The following is a 23,714-nucleotide window of genomic DNA, read 5'->3' as shown; positions in this document are numbered from 1 at the left end:
TGCGATAACGGAGAGCTTTTATTGTATACACAGAGTATTGAAATTTGGAAATAGTAACACAGTAACTAAAATAATAATAATAATAACAAGTAATAAAGGGAGGTCGTTTATCATTATGCACTGTTTTATAAAATTATGAATGAAGAGTATGCATTTCTGAAAAGAAATGGTACAAACGGTACATCGTTATAACGTTTTTTTTTTTGGTTTTTTAACAAAGTTTGGGATACTCTGTGCATGACATACTTTGAGGTTTTCAAAAAAATGAATAAATATATTTTAATAGAGCAACACTCCGAAAAAGTGACAAATAAACCCAATTTTTAATCGATATTTGCATTTAGTACTTAGATCATGAATTATAATACATGTACATGTATATAGCGTGAACAAATATTTTGCAATAATATAGACATTCTTTTTGGAAAACTAGAAAATGTAATTTGTAAAGCACGATTTGCAGAACAAACCACAACTATGTTAAACGACAATAACGTAGAATTGTTTGTCTTGAACTTTACATCTGCATATTAAACGACATTTTCTTGAAAAGTAATGTTGAGAACGACATTATCAAAATAGTAATGGAAGTAACATATGCATCCACCATAATTTGTATTGCAGATAAAAAAAGAATTGATGTGTTTCGAACAGTATATCTATGCTATCTATGTGACTATTGATATATCGGAGGTTTCATTGAAATTATGTGGGTTTAAATCATATGATATGTGTTTATAATAGTATGCTGTGTGCTTGCAATAGTATATTGTGTCTATGTGATGTAATGCTGTGTGCTTTTGAAGTTATGCTGTGTGCTTGAAACAGCATTGATCTCCCTTTGAACCAGTTTTGTCATCTCATTCACGTGATAATACTGAGGAAGTTTTAATAAGCATATGTACATGTAAGTAATCTGATAACAAAATTTGTTGTATTATATACGGTGAGAAGTATGTAAACATGTATGCTTAAGGTTCCGGAAAGTTATTGTAATCCATGTTTAAACAGTTATCAACGTTCTTGTTAATTATAATAATGTAATTTACTATACTCCGGGTACTATACACTAAACAAACAAGTGTTTTCCTTAGTGATGGTAAAATTTCGTATGCATTTCAATTTGTAAAATTCGCAGTAGCATATGTCGAACTTAGCATTGAACCTCGCATTCATGAGACGAATATTTACTAAGCGTCTCATTTATAAGACTACTCTGTGCACCTAATCCAATATTAAACTGTACATGTTTGCAGTAAATTCAACAGCAGCTTAGTACATGCAGCTAAAATGGGTTATCAATGAAATTAAACGGTCCAGTACCAATGAACGGACACGGCGGTTACAATACTAAGAAGTATCCGATCTTATTATTTAAGTAGGCACTTGAGTGCATATATATATATATATATATATATATATATATATATATATATATATATATATATATATATATATATATATATATATATATATATAGATCTATATATTTATATACATATATATATATATATATATATATATATATATATATATATATATATATATATATATATATATATATATATATATATATTATATGTTAGTATTCCTGGTTTTGAATAAGACTGGTAGCAATAACGTTTTCATAAATGAAAAGTTATTCTTGTTTATGCTTTATAAGACTCGAATCTTTATATTAATGTGAGATAATCCCGTAGGACCACAGGTGTATAACGTGTGGCTATGATATTTTTAATTAGTGAAAACATCATTTTGAATGATAACTTATCATATTATAACGAAAAATCAACTTTTCTGAACAAAATGTCACTATCAAATATATATACAAGGTATCCAACTCGAAATCAACCGAAAACAGGGTGCAACGTTTTGAACAGCCATTACTTCATCAATTTTGCAGCGATTTTCACGATCTTGGTCGTATTCAACGCAGAAATGAATTTCCTTTCTGGAAATGTATATGTCTTGCAATATTTTTACAAATACTGGGTCAACTTTTAAGAAATAACACGATACACAACTCGCGTGACCCAGTTAACATCGATCAGACCGTAGTTATGACTGAAATCTTCACGGAGTAAAGCGCATTTTCCCTGCAAAGTTCACGGACCTTGATACCATAATTCAATAAAACGTATGAAAAAAACATTCTTACCGTGCTTGCCGTTGCATTATGCATCAAAACTATCTGTCCAGCGCATTTTGAAACATTTGTTTACATACATTTCAACGAACTGACATTTTGAACACGCCAGTGATTTCATTAGTCAAATGCGAAGGTGTGTGTTTACAACCGGAGATTTCATTCATAAATACGGTCTGATCGATGTTAACTGGGTCAAGCGAATTGTGTATCGCGTTATTTCTTAAAATTTGACCCAGCATGTGTAGAACTATTACAAGATATATATACATTTCCAGAAAGGAAATTCATTTCTGCGTTGAATAAGACCGGATTCATGAAAATCGCTGCAAAATTGATGAAGTAATGGCTGTTCAAAACGATGCACCCCGTTTTCGGATGATTTCGAGTTGGATACCTTGTTATATATATTATTGTTTTGACAGTGAATTATATTTTTCAGAAAAGTTGATTTTTCGTTATAATATGATAATTTATCATTCAAAATGATGTGTTTTTACTAATTAATATCATAGCCACACGCTAACTACCTGTGTGTAGGACTAATTAAAACTGCTGTCCACTGTTCGCATGAATTCTATAACATGACGTCGTTTTTGTTGATGAGAGAGTTTTAACAACACATCTGCGTTGCATAAGATGCACGATTAGAAGTCGTTGCTAGGTAGGTTGTACGTTGCCAGTAGACAGTCAAGTTGTTAACATAAGCTAGTACATAAAATGACGTTGTCAGGCAGAGTGTATGTTTCTAGTGAGAAGTCTTGTTGCTAACGTAAGGTACATGAAGTGTCGCAGAGGCGTATTTAGGTGGGGGGGGGGCTAGGGGGCTAAAGCCCCCCCCCCCCCAGCTGGCTGGCAAGATACGATATTTTTTTTAATGAGCCCCTAACAGTTTCAATCCACTTGTGTATTTCCTGTCATATGCCCCTAATTAAGCCATAAACCGCTGTCCATTTGTGTGATTAGCCCCCATGCATGTGTACAGACGATCTAACCTTCGCTATCTAAACAGCACGCTTCATTGACTGTAAGTGATAAACTGCGCTATTTGATTGGCTGAAGGAGATACATTTATCTAATGAAATTCATCGATACATTTAGCTATAGGTAAATGTTTACAAATGGCTGCCGCATGGGACTTGTGAAAAACAATATTTCAATTTGTAGCAATTTAAGAGTTTAGTTGAACGCAATGGACAATCATCATTAATTTTTCGGTAAATTTCTTTAATGAAATTCAATAGGTAAATGTCTACAAATGGCTGCCAAATGGGACTTGTGCAAAACAATATTCCAATTTGTAGCAATTAAAGAGTTTAGATGAACGCAATGGACAATCATCATTAATTTTTCTGTAAGTTTCTTTGATGAATTTAATTGGTATATTAGCTCTTGAGAGTGATAATCATTTTGAGTAACAAGTTATTGCCAGTGAAATTAAACAGCATACTTTATGAATGGTAATTAATTTGTTTTTGTTTTGTTTTTTACAAATTGGGCTAAACGCTTTGATGTTCATCCATAGTTTTTAAATTAAAAAGGACTCAAAAATGAAGAATTACTTTGCTAGTATGAAACTAAATCATTTAAATAGGAGGTCCACCCATCTAACACTGTTAAAAAATTTTGGATGAAGACTTTAGTGGTTTGAGAGAAATTTGATTTACCCTATGTGTCTGTCACACTTGATGTCTGAACTCAAGTTCTTGTTTGTTTTACATGCACTTTTATCATGCAAAATGCTGATTAGATATCAGGAAATTGCATCATTTCAAGGTGCGATTAAAAAAAAAATCGACGAAAGGAGGGGACACCCCTCCCGCACCCTCCACGGTTCAGCCCCCCCCCCCCCTCTGACAAATTTCTGGATACGCCTCTGTGTCGTTGTCTGGAAGGTTGTATTTTACCACTGGACTCGTTGTTAATATATGTTTTTGTGGGATTCAGTTGTGATTAAGGAGGGTTGTATGTTGCAAATGGACAGTTTGTTAACGGTTGTTAACGTGAGGTTCATGATATGTCGTTGTCAGGCAGGCGTTAGGTTGCCGGAAGACAGTCTTGTTTTAAACATAAGGCTCATGGCGTAGTCAGGCAGGTTGTATGTTTCTTGTGGACCGTCCTCTCGTTTATTTAAAGTAGTTGAGGTATCGTCTTCAGGCAGGTTGCATATTGAACGTAGGAGTCTTGTTGGTTACTTTAGGAACATGAAGTTTCTTTGTCAGGTTGCCAAAGGACAGTCCTGCTGTCAACATAAGGTATAAATTACATATGATGTCTTTTATAGGCAGGTCTTAGTTTTATCGGTTGAAGTCTTTTAGTTAAAATAAGGTACATAAGATGTTGTTGTCAGACAAGGTCACTTGCAAGTGGACAATCTAGTTTATATATGGTACATATATAAGTTGTGAGTTGATATGGGTTGTTTTTCTTAGGCATATGTATATTGACAGTGGACTGTGATGTTGTTAACATAAGGTACATGAGGTGTTGTTGTCAGGCAGGAATCATGTTGACAGTGGGCAGTCTTGTTATTTACGTAAGCCATACGAGGTTTCTTCATCAGGTTCTGTGTTATCAGTAGACAATCATTTTGTTGACATAAGGCGCATGGTATTTTCTTGCCAGGCAGGTTGTATGTTTGCAGCAGACAGTCAGGTTGTTAACATAAAGAACATGCTGTTTCGGTGTCAGAAAGGTTGTATGTTGCAAGTGGGAGTCTTGTAATTTACTTAAGGCACATGACGTTTCGTTGCCAGGTTGCCAAAGAACAGTCCTGCTGTAAACATGAGGTATAAATTACATATGATGTCGTTTATAGGCAGTTTTTATTTCCATCAGAAGTCTTTTTGTCAAAATAAGGTACATGGGTTGTCAGGCAGGATGCATATTGTCAGTGGGCAGTCTTGTCGTTTACTTAAGGCATCTTAAGTTTTGTTGTTATGCAGGTTGTATGCTACCAAAGGACAGTTCTGCTGTTAACATAAGGTATCAATTACATACGATGTCGTTTAAATGCAGGGTTCACTTCTGTCGGAAGTATTTTTGATAACATAAGGTATATAAGATGTTGTTGTCAGACAAGGTCCACTTGCCGGTGGACAATCTTGTTTATATAAGGACGTGCATGAGGTGTTTTCTTAGGCAGATGTATATTGACAGTGGACTGTCATGCTGTTAACATAAGGTACATGAGTATTTGTTGTCAGACAGGATGCATTTTGACATTGAGCAGTCTTGTAATTTACATAAAGCAAATGAGTTTTCTTTGTCAGACAGGTTCTGTGTTGTCAGTAGACATGTTGTTGACATAAGGCGAATGGTATTTTCTTGCCAGGTAGGTTGTATGTTGGCAGCAGATAGTCGGGTTGTTAACATAAGGTGCACGTTGTTTCGTTGTCAGGAAGGTTGTATGTTGCAAGTTAGCAGTCTTGTTGGCACATAAAGTTTTGTTGTTAGGAAGGTTATATGTTGCCAAAGGACAGTATTGCTGTTAACATAAGGTATGGTATACATTACATATGTTGTCGTTTATAGGCAAGTTTTACTTCCGTTAGAAGAATTTTTGTTAAAATAAGGTACATAAGATGTTGTTGTAAGACAAGCTGCTCCTGCAAATTTGCAATCTTGTTTATATAAGGTGTACGAAGTGTTGTTGTCAGGCAGATTGTATGTTGACAGTCTTGTTATTTAGGTAAGGCCCATGAGGTTTCGTTGTCTGGCAGCCTGTATGTTGTTAATAGACAGTCATGTTGTTATCATAAGGTGCATTAGGGGTTAATAGACAGTCATGTTGTTATCATAAGGTGCATTAGGGGTCGTCGTAAGGCAGGTTATATGTTTTCAATATCTTAAACATTTTAAAACATACACTTAAGTAGAACTTTTTATGTATGCATACGATATTATTTAAAATACAAAATCGTGTCTTCACATTTTTGTCAATACATGTACATAACATTTAAGCTGAAACGTTTATATTGCAATGAAAATATCGTGTTACTCATTTCATAATTCCGTGCATAGAAACGCCAAATATAATCATGGTAGAATGAAGTACCTAGGCTTATCGTGTCTATCATGATAATTGAATTGCGAAGTTGTTATTTATTATTCAGAAATGATCAACTGATGGCTTCTTTAAAGCGTCTACTGATGGCAGCATTCCACGCAGTTGTAACGTGTGCGACAAATCCAACTCTACTTAACAAGACTGGGCCAACAGTTTACATTTTAGGGCTGACAGGGATATTTGGGTGGGGTGTCAGAGTAGCCATTCCTTATGTGTACCAGTCATATGCTGCCTGGATATGCCGATGTTTTCAAAGTTTAGGCTGTTTCTTAGCGTTTGAGCTAATGATTAACTGGATAGGCATAGTGCTTGTAGATTCCAGTTACCGAGTTGCAACAAAACCTTTACACGAAATGTCGGCTGAGGACAATCAAAATAGTTATTTGTCAATACACAACTCATACGGGCAAGAAGCTGGTCCTCATTCGGCGACAGATACTGTTCTAAGGCGAAGATATTTTACATGGAACTATTGCTTCAGATGCAATCTGATGTCTCCTCCGCGGGCACACCATTGCCCGATCTGTAACCGATGCATATTAAAGAGAGACCATCATTGCTACGTAGCTGCACGCTGTATTGGATTCAGAAATTTCAGATACTTCGCCGTATTCATTTTCTATGCTGTACTGGCAACATTGTTTTCTCTTGTACACGCTCTTCCATACGCACATTACGAAGTGATACCCAAAGTGCCAAACTACTTGGACATTTTGTATCCAATTACATTGGTACGTTATTGTTTAGGATACGTCAATTTAAACGAAATGATTCTAATACTTCTAGGTTGGATTCTGCTTTTTTACCTGATCGCAAGCTTAATCACATTTCAAAACGTTTATAGATCCATCGTGTCGGGCTTGACTATTTTTGAAATCCGCTCAACACTTAATGTCCGCGACAACCGAAGTATCTCAGGAAAACTGGGAGCCGTGTTTGGCCAATACTGGTGGCTGAATTTCCTGGTTCCATTACACCAGATATATCCCCCTATCGACGACCCACTTTCATGGCCAACGTTGTCCGTATCGTAGATTTTAAATATTAATAACAACGAGTTTTTGTGACAGAGTTTGTGTATTTAAACAACATATATGCATTAAGATATGTACGGCTTATACATAAACTATGTAATGTTGGGTTAATTTACTTGAAAAAAAAATGAACGTATTATCAAATGTTTACAATCCTTAATGGAAGAATCCTATCTAGCATTGTTAACTTATGTTTTATATTGATTGATTAAATCAATAAGTGTCGGTGTTGCAATTCTATGTTTACATTGTGAATGTTAAGTTTATGTGTCGAGTTATTTTAACTTATACTTATGTATGTCATTTCAAATATTGTATGTTTCTTTGACAACGCGATTCGTTTTGCGACACGCAATCGTATACTTTTGACAACTTTTAAAATAAACTCGGATAGTGAAAACACAAGTATCAACCTCGGGCTGGTTCGATATTGAGCAATATTGCTATGTCCTCATAGCGAGTTTTTATGGTTGCATATTGTCTGTCATGCGATGTGCGTCATACATCTTCAACATTTGCCTTGTTTATGCTCTAGAGGCCACATTTATAGTTCGATCTTAACGAAACTTGGTCGGAAGATATGTCTAAATAATATCTTGAACGAGTTCGAAAATGGTTCTGGTTGATTGAAAAACATGGACGACATGGGGCGGGAAATTTTTCGTCATATGGCTTTTGTAAAACATTGGTTTACTCAAGAGCCGACATTTATTGTCCGATCTTCATCAAAGTTTATTAGAAGATTTGTCCCTATGATATCTTAGATGGATCGAAAATGGTTCCGGTTGGTTAAAAACATGACGGGCATTTTTCCTTTTATGGATATAGTAAAACCTTGTAAACACTCTAGATCCCACATATATTGTTCAATCAGCATGAACATTGGTCAGAATAATTCTCTTAATGATATATTGGACGGGTTTGAGGTTGGTTTGAAACCAAGACCACCAGTGGGGGGGTCATTTTTAGCTCATCTATTTTTTGAAAAAAAATTATGAGCTATTGTCATCACCTTGGCGTCGGCGTTGGCGTTGGCGTCGGCGTCCGGTTAAGTTTTGCGTTTAGGTCCACTTTTCTCAGAAAGTATCAATGCTATTGCATTCAAACTTGGTACACTTACTAACTATCATGAGGGGACTGGGCAGGCAAAGTTAGATAACTCTGGCGTGCATTTTGACAGAATTATGTGCCCTTTTTATACTTAGAAAATTGAAAATTTTGGTTAAGTTTTTCGTTTAGGTCCACTTTTCTCAGAAAGTATCAATGCTATTGCATTCAACCTTGGTACACTTACTTACTATCATGAGGGTACTGGGCAGGCAAAGTTAGATAACTCTGGCGTGCATTTTGACAGAATTATGTGCCCTTTTTACTCTTAGAAAATTGAAAATTTTGGTTAAGTTTTGTGTTTAGGTCCACTTTATTCCTACAGTATCAAAGCTATTGCTTTCATACTTGCAACACTTATTAACTATCATAAGGGGACCGTGCAGGCAAAGTTATGTAAATCTGACTGGCATTGGACGGAATAATGGGCCCTTTATACTTAGAAAATTGAAAATTTGGTTTTGAGTTTTCGTCCACTTTACCCCTAAAGTATCATAGATATTGCTTTCATACTTGGAACACTCACAAACTATCATAAGGGTACAGTTAAAGGACAAGTTGCATAACTCTGGTTGTCATTGTTACGGAATTATGGCCCTTTTTTGACTTAGTAACTTTGAATATATGGTTAAATTTTGTGTTTCGATCCACTTTACTTCTTAAGTATCAAGGCTATTGCTTTCAAACTTCAAGTACTTTCATGCTATCATGAGGTTACTGTACCTGGCAAGATGAATTTTACCTTGACCTTTGAATGACCTTGACTCAAATTATTAAATTTTGCTAAAATTGCCATAACTTCTTTATTTATGATTAGAATTGATTGATACTTTGACAAAACTACTCTTACCTGACATACCACAATAGACTCCACCCAAACCATCCCCCGTGCCCTCCCCCCTATTTTTTTTTTGTAAGATCATCTCACAAATGACCACCACACCCTCACACTATACCCCACCCCACCCCCCCCACCCCCCCCCCCCCCAATTTTTTTTTTTAAGATCATCTCACAAATTACCACCACACCCTCACACTATACCCCACCCCCCTTAATTTTTTTTTAAACGGTTATGTTTGAAATACCGTCCAACCATCGCACCCAAAAAATCCCCCCCCCCCCGATCCCCCCCCTACCCCCCCCCCCCCCCCCGATTTTTTTTTTCGCTTTTTTGGAAGATAATGTAATAAATGTCCACAACCCCACACTATACACCCCTCTTCACTCCATCCCTCCTTTGTGATTGAAAATGAGAGTCCCTTCACCTTTAAAAAGAAAATAGATGAGCGGTCTGTACCCGCAAGGCGGTGCTCTTGTTTTATATGGCTTAAGTTTAACCTTGTTAAAACTCTAGAGCCAACATGTATCGCCCGATCTTTATAAAACTTGGTCCAAAGATTTTTCCCAATTATATCTTGAATGTGTTCGAAAATGGTTTAGGTTGGTTGAAAAACATTGAATCAGGAGGCGGGGCTTTTTTCCTTATACGGCTTTAGTAAAACTTTGTTAACACACTAGAGGCAAAATTTGTGCGTCCAATTCTCATGAAACATGGTCAGATTACTTGTCTCAATGGTATCTGAACATATATTTTTTGTTTTCTTACGGTTTAAAGTCATACCTGCACAGATGATTCTTAACCATAAATTATATACTCGCAACACAAGTCGCTATAACGTCCCCTTGTTTGGTAAAGTACCTGCGTGGTATACTATATTTTATACGGAAACGTGCGAAAACGTCAATGTTCATAGCTACAAATATGTTTTTTTGGTTTTCAGTATTTTATTCTCGAAAAGCATCAAGTTTTACACAAGTACCGAAATACAGAGATCATATATATTTTGAGATAATATGTAGCTAATCACGTAAGGAGCAAAATAAGGAAATGAAAGAAGAGCTAAAAAAACATATTTGAAAAAAGAGAAAAAAACAGAAAAAAATGCGCACACAAATCTTAGCACAAAAAAGTATTTTTCATGGTATATTTGCTAAAAGGGTTTGAAATTGTTCTCTGAATATATTCAATTTATTTTAGCTCACCTGAGCACAACGTGCTCATGGTGAGCTTTTGTGATCGCCTTTTGCCCGTCGTGCGTCGTCCGTCGTGCGTCGTCAACATTTTGCCTTGTGAACACTCTAGAGGCAACATTTATTGTCTGATCTTCATGAAAATTGATCAGAACATTTGTCCCATTGGTACCACGAATGAGTTCGAAACTGTGTCATGCTGGGTCAAAAACTAGGTCACTAGGTCAAAAAAAGAAAAACCTTGTGAACACTTTAGAAGTCTCATTTGATGCCCAATCTTCATGTAACTTTGTCAAAATCTTTGTCTAAATGATACCGGTATGTTGGTTGAGTTCAAAAATGGTTCCGGTCCGTTGAAAAACATGGCCGCCAGGGGGCGGGGCAGTATTCCTTAAACTATAGCGAAACCTTGTGAACACTTTAGAAGTCACAATTTTTTCCCAATCATCATGAAACTTGGTCAAAACATTGGTTTCATTGATATCTCGGACGAGTGCGAAAATGGTCCAGATCGGTAAAAAACATGGCCGCCAGGGGGCGGGGCAGTTTTCCTTATATGGCTTTTGTAAAACCTTGTTAACACTATGGAGGCCACATTTATTGTTCAATCTCAATGAAATTTGGTCAGTAGATTGGTCTGTATAATATCTTGAATGAGTTCGAAAATGGTTACGTTTGCTTGAAAAACATGGCTGCCAAGGGGCGGGGCATTTTTCCTTATATGGCTTTATATATGGCTATAGTAAAACCTTGTAAACACTCTAGATGCCACATTTATTGTCCAATATTCATGAATTTTGGTCAGAAGATTGGTCTCAATGATATCTTGGATGAGTTCGAAAATGGTTACGTTTGCTTGAAAAACATGGCTTCCAAGGGCGGGGCATTTTTCCTAATATGGCTATAGTAAAATCGTGTTAACACTCTAGAGGCCACATTTATTGTCCGACCTTCATGAAACTTGGTCAGAAGATTCATCCCAATAATATCTTGGACGAGTTAAAAAATGGTTCCGGTTGGTTGAAAAACATGGCCACCAGGGGACGGAGCATTTTTCCTTATATGGCTATCGTAAAACCTTGTTAACACTCTAGCGGCCACATTTATTTTCCGATCTTCATGAAACTTGGTCAAAAGATTTGTCCTAATGATATCTTGGATGAGTTGGGAAATGGTTTCGGTTGCTTAAAAAATATGGCCACCAGGGGGCGGGGCATTTTACCTTATATGGCAATAGTAAAATCTTGTTAACACTCTAGAGGCCACATTTATTGTCCGACCATCATGAAACTTGGTCAGAAGATTCATCTTAATAATATCTTGGAAAACTTTAAAAATGGATCCGGTTGGTTGAAAAGCATGGCCGCCAGGGGACGGGGCATTTTTCCTTATATGGCTATAGTAAAACCTTGTTAACACTCTAGAGGCCACATTTATTTTCCGATCTTCATGAAACTTGGTCAAAAAAATGTGTCCTAATGATATCTTGGATGAGTTCGAAAATGGTTTCGGTTGCTTAAAAAATATGGCCACCAGGGGGCGGGGTATTTTTCCTAATATGGCTATATATCATGCTTTTGTAAAACCTTGTTAACAATCTAGAGGCCACATTTATTGTCCGATCATCATGAAACTTGGTCTGATGATTTGTCTTAATTATATTTTGAATGAGTTCGAAAATGGTTCCGGTTGGTGGAAAAACATGGCCGCCAAAGGGGCGTGGCATTTTTCCTTATATAGCTATAGTTAAACCTTGTTAACATTCTAAAATCCGTATTTATTGTACGATCATCATGAAACTTTGTCAGAATATTTGTCCCAATGATATTTTGGACAAGTTCGAAAATGGTTCCAGTTACTTGAAAAACATGGCCACCAGTGGGCCGTGCATTTTTCCTTATATGGACTTATGAATCTTAATGAAACTTTGTCAGTATATTTGTTTAAATGATATCTTGGATGTGTATTAAAATGGTTCTGGCCTGTTGAAAAACGTGGCTGCCAGGGTGTTCACTAGTCATGGAAGTTGGCAAGAACATTTTGTTTTAATGACATCTTGGGCTGCACAGAGCAGGTCAGTTCCTTTGAATCTCAGGTGAGCGAATTTGGGCCTTTCAGGCCCTCTTGTTGGTTATAGCAATCATTTCTTAAATTCTTAGTCTACGCTGGAGGTAATCTTTAAAGTTATGGATTGTGGGTATCGTTGCCTGGTTCTTGTTCTTAAAAATAAAAAAAATCGCCAGTAATGTAATAAAATTAACAGCTACGGATGTTGGTTGTTTCACACTTACTGCGAAAAGTCACGGCCTCGACTTGCTTTCAAACAGTTGCCACATGCAAGTCGGCCTGATATACGTTTTAGGGTCAAAAGACTCAATAACACGCATTACAGTTTATACATCGCTTAATCATTCTTCATCATTCAACATCAATTCAAACAACGTTTGCGTTTACGATTACGATTACGATTGCGGTTATCTGAAATAAACAATATTATAAAGAAATTACAAAAGGAAAAGAAACGCATACCATGCTTAATCTTGACACATGTAAATGAACAATTAATATCAATTACGCATTTTGAAAATAAACTTATCTTCCATTCATACAAAATAAGATTTACTTATAAATATTAATACACTTCTAGGAGACTTCAAAAATGACCAATAATCCATAAAAAAGTTCATTGTAACTTATTTGTAAAATAAGCTCAATACAATACTGAAAACAAGACACACACACACAAATACAAATAAAACTTACTGATCAATGCCAAGTTCCCCAAAAACGTACACAAATTCAAACAATACGACCCACTTGTTTCAGAGCCTTTTCCAAACTGATGCTTTGGGCGATTTCTAAGAGAACGTTCAGCAAAAATGTACATACATTAATTAATATTCATAATGGTAAACCAATGAAAATATAGAATATAGCCATATCAACCGGTCTAAATATATCTTTTACCAAATTTGGAGTTCCGGAAATGCCATAACCATATTCGGAGTGTCGAAACTTCAAAGGATTGATAAGTATTAGATGTGACATAACAATTAAAGTATATGGGTGGTCGACCCTCCCAGTCCCGCAACACCGTTATTGTTTAATCGTCATTCTGCTATTTTGAACAATGGTGCTAGTCTGCAACATTGGTAAATTACCATCTAAAACATTACAAAAACTAATTTTTTCGTATGTGTAGTCAATTGATGTTTCAATGTACAATTTAAGATCATGCCAGAATGTTTGTATTGTTGTGCAGTCCCAAAACATATGAATATTTGAGTCAATCGTCAGGCAACAAAAATCACATAAATTGGAGGGTTTAAGCCCGCATTTCAGTAAAAAGCTATTGTTAGGAATAATTCTCATTATATATTTATATTGGAATTCTCTCAATTTTGTATCGTTTGTAAGCAATAGAGGTTTAACAAAAATACTTTTAAAATCAAGTCCTTTTTCGAAATGTGTTTCCCATTTGATAATGGATTGAATAGTATCTGGACTTTTTAATAGGACTAACTTGGAGAAAATAAATTTGCATAGTTTTTTTTTGTTGATCAGTGAAATAAGGCGTTCGGGTTGTTGATAACTGATAGCTTCTGTTTTCAGCTTCTCTTTCCAATGTAGTGGGATACTTTGAATTAATGTATAATATTTCAGAAATTCGGTATTTTCTAAATCATATACATTTGTAGTTGTTTAAATTGATCGAAAGTGTAAAAGTCTCGAACTCTATAGTCATACAAATGCTCCACAAGGTCGATACCCCTATTATGCCATTTTTTGTAAAACAGAAGACAAGTTTGTTTGTTTTTGATATGTGAATTATTCCAAATTATTTTGTTTCCTATATTTTCTTTTTCTTTGGATATTTAGTTTAGCCGAAGAAATTAAAATTTATTTTAGAAATGAGGATTTAATGGTTAATGATATAATATCATTTGACTTTATACTATTTCTCAAAATGAAAAAGTTGCCATAGTTTTCTAAAAAATAACTGTACAGGGCCGTCAGTTTTGATTCCGGCTGATATATTAAACGTTTGATCCAGCTTGCCTTTAAACGAGCTACAAAACTTTCGATGTCAATCATTTTAAGCCCAACTTGTTTGTAGTCTTGTATTATTTGTGTTTGCTTAACTTTATCAGGTTTCTCGTTCCAAAGAAATTGGAACATTTTTGTTTTAAGTTCGTTGACCATACTTTCATTTGGGCCTTAATTCTAGGACTGTAAGTAGATATATTATTTTTGGTAAAGCAAACATTTTAAGAACAGTATTTTTTCTGATTAAGGAAAGTTTCAATTTCTACCATTTTTGTAAACAGTTGTTAAATTCCTGTAATTTATTTAAAATATTGTATTCCGTAGTTGCATTTGTTGTATTATACAGTTTTATCCCCAGCGCCGATGCTTGTTCGCAATTCCATTGGGGCAATATTTTACATTTGTATTAGTTAGTGAACCTAGTGTCATAACTGAACACTTGTTATTATTTAGTTTTAATCCTGATATGTTAGAAAAATTGTTTATGGTACTGATGAGGTTTTCAAAGGACTGTTGGCTGCCATCCAGTGGTAAACATGCATCATCTGCAAATAGTGTTTGTTTTATTTCAATATTGCCTATTTGGCTCCTTCACCTTTAATATTTTGACTATTTCTTATATTGTTAGCTAAAAATTCTATGCATATTATAAATAGGTATGGTGAGAGGGGACATCCCTGTCTTACGCCCTTTTTAATGTTGAAAAATTCTGAGAAATAACCATTATTGGTAATACATGAATTTGAATTGCTATAAAATAATTTAACCCAATTTATAGTAGACTGACTGAACCCCATTGTTTCTAGACATTTGAACATAAAAGTGTGATCCAGGTTATCAAAGGCTTTTCGGAAGTCTGAAAAGAAAATTAATCCAGGTTCGTTATTGTCATTTACTTTGTCGATTATTTCATTTAAATTCGTATATTTTCCCCGATATATCTCCCTTTGATAAATTCTATTTGGTCATAATTGATTATTTTTTCAAGGAATAGTTTTATTCTATTTACAATCGATTTTGTTGCAATTTTGTAATCCACATTTAATAAAGACACGGGCCGCCAGTTATTTATGGATAAAATATATTTTTCCTTTTTCGGCAACAGTGAAATATTACCTTGGTTTTGAAGGCTACAAATTTGTTATCTTATAGCCTCCCACCCCTTTTTAAAACAGACTTTCAATTAATTTACGGCACATTAGCCAAGCGATTTCAATTATATAGTCAATATAGTCTACCATCCAACTTTCAAATATTTAAAATATTTTTTAATCATACTTTAGCATGAACATAGAATCTACTGTCGAATGTCAAGAGCTTAAACCAATTTGCGGTTTATCAATTTGATAACAGTCTATGGCCATGTAGATAATATTTAGAAGTTGATTTCGAAGAACAATGTTTGCAGGCTATTTATTTTAAAAAAAATCCTATAGAGTTGGAAGAATCCGTTTGACATTGTTGCATATACAGTACATATAATCCTTTCGCAACAGCGATTTGGTAACATTCCAGTATTAAGCATGTATGGGTAGATATTTGTGCAACAATTGGAAATATAGTTTTGTAAAATTCGGCCCATATTCCGTCACTGCATTGGGACGTTCCCCCATTTTATCTCGTGTTGGCTACCTTACACTTCGAATACGTCTTAAACATATGTAAACATGTTCTCAAAATCATCCTCGGTATTCCCGTTCCAAAAATATTCAGAAATGGTAATTGTAAATTGGCTCATCTTAAAACATTTTTTCCGTATAAGGATATATATATGATACATTTTCTGTTTTGTTGATTGTATGTTATGATGAGAACAAAATAAAACTCGCGTGTGACTGTGACCATACGTTTTCTATTACATTACATTTTATATTAAACGGATTTGTATAGAACCATTGTAGTTAAAGTGATACACATTTCGTTATTGTTTTGGCTTGTAAAGTGGGCTTTGTTGAAGTGTGTGCAGTGGATCTTTTAAGGAGGGGGGGGGGGGGGGGGTACAACAAATTGAAAGGAATACAAAACTATACATTCGATAATTCAGAACTTCAAAACGCGGAATTATTTGTTATAATTAAAAATAAAGTTTATAACACTTTGAAGGATTCGAACCCGATACATTATTACATTTGTTCTCACTAAACTGCATACGGGCATTATAACGATTTTGAAGTGACCAATTATAACGAAAAAAAACTGTGGTGTTATTTCGTTCACCGGTATGCAGCGTTTTTATGCCTCCGGATCGAATGATCGGGTGTATAGTGTTTTTGGCCTGTCTGTCTGTCTGTCTGTCTGTCTGTCATTGTATGTGTCTGTCTGTGTGTTTCACAAAACTTTTACCTTGGTCATAACATTTGCAATATTGAAAATAGCAACTTGATATTTGGCATGCATGTGCATCTCATGGAACTGCACATTTTGAGTTGTGAATGGTCAAGGTCAAATATATGGCTTCAAAGCGGCGCAATAGGGAGCATTGTGTTTCTCAAATAGCTCTCTCTTTTTTTGACAAAAGTAAGTTTGGTTAGTCATTGCAAAAAGCATGCTATGCCGTATGGGTAATTTATACAGGAACTGTCAAATAGAGAATTTCAAGTTTGTACCAGTCGTAATAAACAAAACAATACACGAACAACTTCCATACTTTTTAAAGCTTTGTAGAAGACACAATGTCAATGTTCAATGTCAAAAGGCAGAGATGGCAAATACACGAAGTTAAATACTATGTGTCGTTATTATTGGCAAGAAAACCGTACTGCTAGATTGAGTGGAAACTATATTACAGCATCTTTCCAGATTTGTAATGTTTATGTTTGCGTTGGTTTTAAGAACTGTTAAGAGTTCCAGAGAACAAAAGATTAACTATAATGTGTGTTCAGCAAAATTGCGATACAAATTAACACATTGCTGAACGCAGAAAGAAAAGCAACACTAGATAAGAAGGGAACGCACGAAATGACACGTGACAGTTAACAACTGCAAGCTAATATTTAAAACCATACTCAAGTTTCGATGCAACTTTTATTGCGCAATGTAAAAAAAATTACGGCTGCATATTACTGTGCATGTATTACGTTTACAATTTAATATACTTACGAATCCATGTAACGTAAATAGTAATAGCCTAGTCCAAATAATTAGACGTAAGCTACCCCGCTTATCGACCTCATATTTATAGGAGTAAGTAATAGCCTTGTTCACTTATATGAAGTTCGAAGTTGCATACTGCTTAGATATGCTCTATTGCATATACAAGTACATTTGGCACACGGATTGCCAGGCGAAAACAAAGACAAACACAGCATTAACATTAAGCAAATAACACAGACGCTTTTATGCATTACTTATTATTACAATTATTAAATGGTATTTACAATCAAAGCGCTGAAGGCACTGAAGATGTTCGCTATTGCATAATTTAACACGCAATTCATTTTTCAAAATCAATCGCAAGTTTGAAATGAACACACGCCATTCAACTTTATAAAGTGTGTGTCATAGCGCACGGGTCGAGCTTTGAGTGCACTTTTTATCATCCTTATTATTTCATAGAAATAACTTAGACAAAATAAAAACAACATGCTTTTTGGACGTTCTGAAAGCATAGAGAGTATGATGAAAATGGTAATGAGAACTTAATATAAAGAAAATTTGCAGTCACCATCATATTAAAGGAATATTTTTTCTAATATCAAATAACTATCTCACCAAGAATATAAATTCATAATGAAAGTTCCGTGTCCAAAACTTTTGATTTTTGACACCATATACAAATTCAAAATATACAATAATCTTCGTACCTTGTGTATGGAGGAATAAAAGTATATAAACATTGCTGTTTATGCTTTACTTGTTACCCGAGCAGTTCACACGGTGTCAACAACGCTGACATAAACATAGGTATAGAGCGCTTTTAGGCGTAGCTGTTTTACTCAGTTTGATCTTAGTGACTTTTACATAACGCCAACAGACACGCATGAATATTTTCGAATATTTAATAAGCTGATTCGAGATACAACCTCTGAATTTTTGCTACATCACTGCGTATGTGCTCAATTTAAAGGATGTAGCACTGTTCAGTGTAAGGAATACCGGACTACTCTCTGTATGCTCAAACGACACAAATTGTGGCCCTGTTACAATTACGCGTTACAATCCATCTCGCAGAATTTCACTTTCGCCTCCAAGATGAGAAAACAATCATGAGCGAAATAGTATTGTGTCACGATAAGAGAAAATCGTTTAATTAGCATACCGCAATGTTTGCCGTACTTGGTCAGCACGCCTGGAAAATCATTCCTTAATGTGTGGATAGGATGCCATTATTAACAAGTTTGCTATTTTGATTTCAATTTTGTATAAAAAAGCACTGTTCTTAAATGTGGCATTTTCAATTCGCAATGAGATTTGTAATGACCCTCGTCATGCGAAAATGGGTCTAATTCCATATGCGCCCATCATATAAATAGCCCACTCAGCTATCTCTCCTTCTGGTAAGGAGAAACATAACATATTGAGTGATTTTATAGCGAACAGCATCGCCTATGGCCTGACTGCGCAGAAGCACATGTTGGGTTTAACAAACGCTTGCCGAAACGTATAAGACCCATTTTCGCATGACGGCGCTATTGACGTGTGATTTAAATGTGTCGAAAGAAAACTGCGTTTAAATTCAATATCAACATACGATATATTTCGATAGTGAAGAAAGATACTCATAACAAGGCATATGAGGACACATATGAAGTGCTCTCCCGTAGTATATTTTTTATCTACTCACACTAATGTTTGGTTTGACAATGCTAACACACATTTCATGCGGTGAATATGCAACTTACAAGTGAAAAACACAACACAATAGTTTAACTTTTGTTTAATTGTATTTATTTATTTAGAAAAGTAAATTGCAAACTTTATTTCAAAGTCAGCGTATACGACGACTACATTTTTAAAATATATGTATTGTTATAAATATATTTAATATAATATATTTGGTTGTTTTTGGTTTTAGCGATTATAAAGCATTTTCGAGGTTGCCTATAGTATGCCTGTAGTAATTGATATACTCATATCCAACTGTCTATGTATTGAGAACTGTGAATATAAACAACTAAACCTTCTACTATTGCGTTGCTAGCATCCGTAAATACAAAAGATCGCCGCTATCTGTTGAGAACCAAAGAACGTTTTCCAAAAATACCCGCTGTACTAGCATGAACGAGGTTACGAAACAGGTCATTCGTAGTATTATTATAAATTGTTTGTTATATTCGGGTTTAGGCGATTATGAAACATTTTTTTGTTTTTATCGCTGAAGTTATTGTTGAACTTTTGTTCAACGTTTTATAAATTGAGAATATAAATAAGCGTTAACTTTTTCCCGAATCTATTAATAGCCTCAATTTACGACCTGTACTACGTCATTGAGGTATATGTGAGAGCGTAACCTATTGCGTTGTTATCGCCCGTGGACTTTCCTTTGTTTATCGACAGGCGCATCTATTAATAGCCTCATATTATGAATGGACTGAGCAAAAATACTACGGCATGAAGACGCTGCAGAAAGTGGACTCTTTTATTCATTCATAAACAATCTCCGCGACTACGTACAATACGATCATTGTTTATTGATTCTTTTCTATAAAAGCACCGTTCGAAACTTTTGCATTTAACACGATATTAATATCATGTTTCCATTTGTGAATGAATATAATTGGAGAACTCAAACCTCTTGCATAAATTGTACAACTCTTTCTCGCGCGGATACGCGTAGAAGCGGGTATTGGGCTCCTAGTAGCTAAGGCGTATCGACCTGAATTTTAGACTAACCACCTTAGACGGTCGCTAAGCGACCATCTCAAAACAGGTGAGTAGAATTCACAATAAACAGTCAACACGCGAGACGTATCTCGATTAAAGGAAATGCCGGTATAAAAGAAAAGTAGAATTATTTTGTTGCCGGTCCTGTAAGTTGTCCGTAAATGTTTAAATACCGACGATGAAACAATAAGAATTCGATATCGTACGAAAGATTCAAACGAACGAATAAACTTGTTGGTCGGATCGAAATTTCTATATTGAAATTTGAATACGACACTTCTAATCCATCTTAAGCTAAGGTGTTTAATATAAATTATACAGATATGTTTGCAAGTACGACGAATAAAGACTCTTTTGAAACACGTTAATAAACCATTTAACGACATCCCCCTGGGCCATTGGTTATTTCACGTGATATGGACGAATTCGCTGATTAATTATATTTGTTCAAAACTATAAAATGTTATATAAATACTTCGACTCATCCCAATATCGTGTGTGATCAATACCCTCAAAACGCACTGCTGTGGCACTTAAAACCAAACCAGCAAACGCAAATTAAAAGCCTCGAAATACAAAATGTAAGGATATTCTGAAATCCTTCAGGGTATCATTAACTAAGCACACGGTTTTCTGTGGAAAAAATGTATCGTTCAGTAATTTTTAATGTTCATATTTCATAAAATGCTTGATGTATAATGTTAGTTTTTCTTATCTGTGATAAAAAGATGGATATTTTCACAATAAATCTGATAATTCTTGACCTTCCGAATGCATTGATTAATTTTGCGATCGTGTTATCTTGTGGTTCAATTGTTTATACAATCGGCTGCAGCACGTAAACGGAAGGTTACTTGGAGGTTAAACGTTATGTCTTATTGTTGAAACCTTCCTCAAAGAATCTCATCACAGATGCTCTGACAGCTAAAGCAAAAAAAACACACGAAAATAATGATACACAAACTATATACATTAATTGTATGAGTTTTAAAAATTCACACGAATTGTGAATGCAATTAAATGACAATGTAAGATTAATATGATTATGTATTAATACATAATCAGCTAAACCGAGAATACCTAACTGTCAATAACATAGCAAAATGTAAGATTTAAAGCCACACACCTTGAAATGAAATACACGATAATTAATACATATGGATGTAATTTGTAAGTGTGCAAAATTGTCGATAGCCTAGTTAGCAAGTAATTTATTAGTTTTCAAACGGATTTTAAAACCGAAAGTAGGATTTCCATACTTATACATGTGTGCGTCAATTTCAAAAAGCGTGATTATTTTTAAGTTTTAAAGCTCATAAAAGACGGATTTCTACCTTGTAACCACCAGATGTATTATAATTGGCTTAGATAAAATTAAATCTATATACTAGTTAGCAAATAATTTATTATTGTTCAAAGGGTACCGCTTTTAAAACCGAAAGTAGGATTTCTGGACGTATACGTCCGTTTCGACAAACGCGATTATTTTTAAGGTGTTTATCGCAAAAAAGACGGATTACTACCTTGCAACCACCAGATATATTCTAACTGTCATATATAAAATATGTTTCTTATTAATTCTTAAATTTACTATGCTAAATAAGGTGTGTGGCTTTAAGAGCTGCCCGAACGCTGGCATCCGTCTTTATTTGACACGACAGTATTGTTTTATGGGAAAACACATTGATACCTGACTTACATACGTTTGGCAACAATGTCGGCTGACTGTAGTCCAAACGGGAGATAATATGGTCATATTGTAAATGAGATCTACTACGACTGACAACGTTCCAGCTGTATCTAGGTCAAGTTCAATGTTTCTAAAATAGATGAAACGTTTGCACTGAATAACTTTAGTCTTCCATTAAGATTTATTTACTATTTAGTGTGCTGACTAATCGTGTGTAGTAAGATTGGAAGATCTACCGAGGATTAAGGGCGTCCGTTCGCTGGCCCAACGGGGCAAACGATTTTCGAAAGTAAATTCCCGTCGGGCAATTTTTTAAGTGTTACATAACCCCGGTTTCTAACGTTTCAGCCATTGTATCCTTTGACTAATATTTTCATTATAGAACTGTTATAGTTTCATCAGTGCATGCTATTCTCAGTAAAACTGCATGCCATATTGCAATGATGAAACACCAAAGAAAAGTTTTCAAATGTTAAAAAACAAAAACAAATAACTCTAAATAAGCAACATGCATCAAGGAGATGTAACATAAAAAGAAAAAGACTCACACACGTCAGTCAAAATTAAATAAGTCTTTACAAATTAAAATGTTCTCAAGTATTGTGCATTTCAAGATATATTTAATTTGAGTTGTATTGTTAGACATTTATTTGTAATAAAAAATATATAAAACCCTCACCTTTTTACTCGTACTCTACTGATAGTTGTCTTATTAATCTCCTTGATACTATTAAAATGATTACTTCTAAATACCTGTACACAGGGATGATAATGCTTGACCTCCAGAAGGCATTCGACACTGTGTCAATCATGACATTCTATTCGGGAAGCTAGAGTTAATGGGTGTTCGGTCAATTCCTTGGTTTCAGTCATACCTGATGGATAGAAGCCAAGTAGTAAACATAGGTAAAACATCTTCTACCCCTCTTCAAGTCACTTGCGGGTTGCCGCAGGGTAGTATTCTTGGTCCCCTGCCTTTTTAGCTCACCTGATTGCTCAGGTCAGCTTTTGTGACCGGTCTTTGTCCGTCCGTCCGTTAACATATGCTCGTAAATACTCTAGAGGCCACATTTCTTGTCCCATCTTCATGAAACTTGGTCAGAAGCTTTGTCCCAATGAAATCTCGGCCGAGTTCGAAACTGGGTTGTGCCGGGTCAAACACTAGGTCACTAGGTAAAAAAAACTTGTAAACACTGTAGAAGTCACATTTCATGCCCAATCTTCATGTAACTTTGTCAAAATGTTTGTCTTAATGATATCTTGGTTGAGTTCAAAAGTAGTTCCGATCTGTTGAAAAACATGGCCGCCAGTGGGCGGGACAGTTTTCCTTATTTGGCTATTGAGAAACCTTGTAAACACTCTAGAAGTCACAATTTTTGCCCAATCATCATGAAAGTTGGTCAAAACATTGGTTCAATTGATGTCTCGGACGAGTTCGAAAATGGTCGAGATCGGTGAAAAAACATGGCCGCCAGTGGGCGGGGCATTTTTCTCTGTATGTATATAGTGGCAGTTTTCCCTATTTGGCTATAGAGAAACCTTGTTAACACTCTAGAAGTCACCATTTTTGCCCAATCATCATGAAAGTTGGTCAAAACATTGGTTTTATTGATATTTCGGACGAGTTTGAAAATGGTCGGGATCGGTGAAAAAACATGGCCGCCAGTGGGCTGGGCATTTTTCTCTATGTGTATGTAGTGAAAACATGTGAACACAGTAGAAGTCACATTTTTGGCCCAATTTTCATGAAATTTGTGTTTCCTTGA

General features: G+C 35.2%; 1 protein-coding gene across 1 annotated transcript; it reads left to right on the top strand.

Moving 5' to 3' along the window:
• Window positions 1-1,332: 1,332 nt before the first annotated feature.
• LOC127865215 (putative ZDHHC-type palmitoyltransferase 4) lies at window positions 1,333-7,474 on the top strand. Its single transcript, XM_052405214.1, has 2 exons — window positions 1,333-1,357; window positions 6,262-7,474. The coding sequence occupies exon 2, from the start codon at window positions 6,275-6,277 to the stop codon at window positions 7,247-7,249; it is 975 nt and encodes a 324-aa protein (XP_052261174.1). The 5' UTR covers window positions 1,333-1,357; window positions 6,262-6,274; the 3' UTR covers window positions 7,250-7,474.
• Window positions 7,475-23,714: the final 16,240 nt, after the last annotated feature.

This window comes from Dreissena polymorpha, chromosome 1, assembly GCF_020536995.1.
Source record: "Dreissena polymorpha isolate Duluth1 chromosome 1, UMN_Dpol_1.0, whole genome shotgun sequence".
NCBI lineage: Eukaryota > Metazoa > Mollusca > Bivalvia > Myida > Dreissenidae > Dreissena > Dreissena polymorpha.
This window is presented reverse-complemented; position numbering and strand designations above follow the sequence as displayed.

What these genes read in the sequence shown, in the direction of transcription:
- LOC127865215 (XM_052405214.1), top strand. Translation starts at nt 6,275, where the DNA reads ATGGCTTCTTTAAAGCGTCTACTGATGGCAGCATTCCACGCAGTTGTA.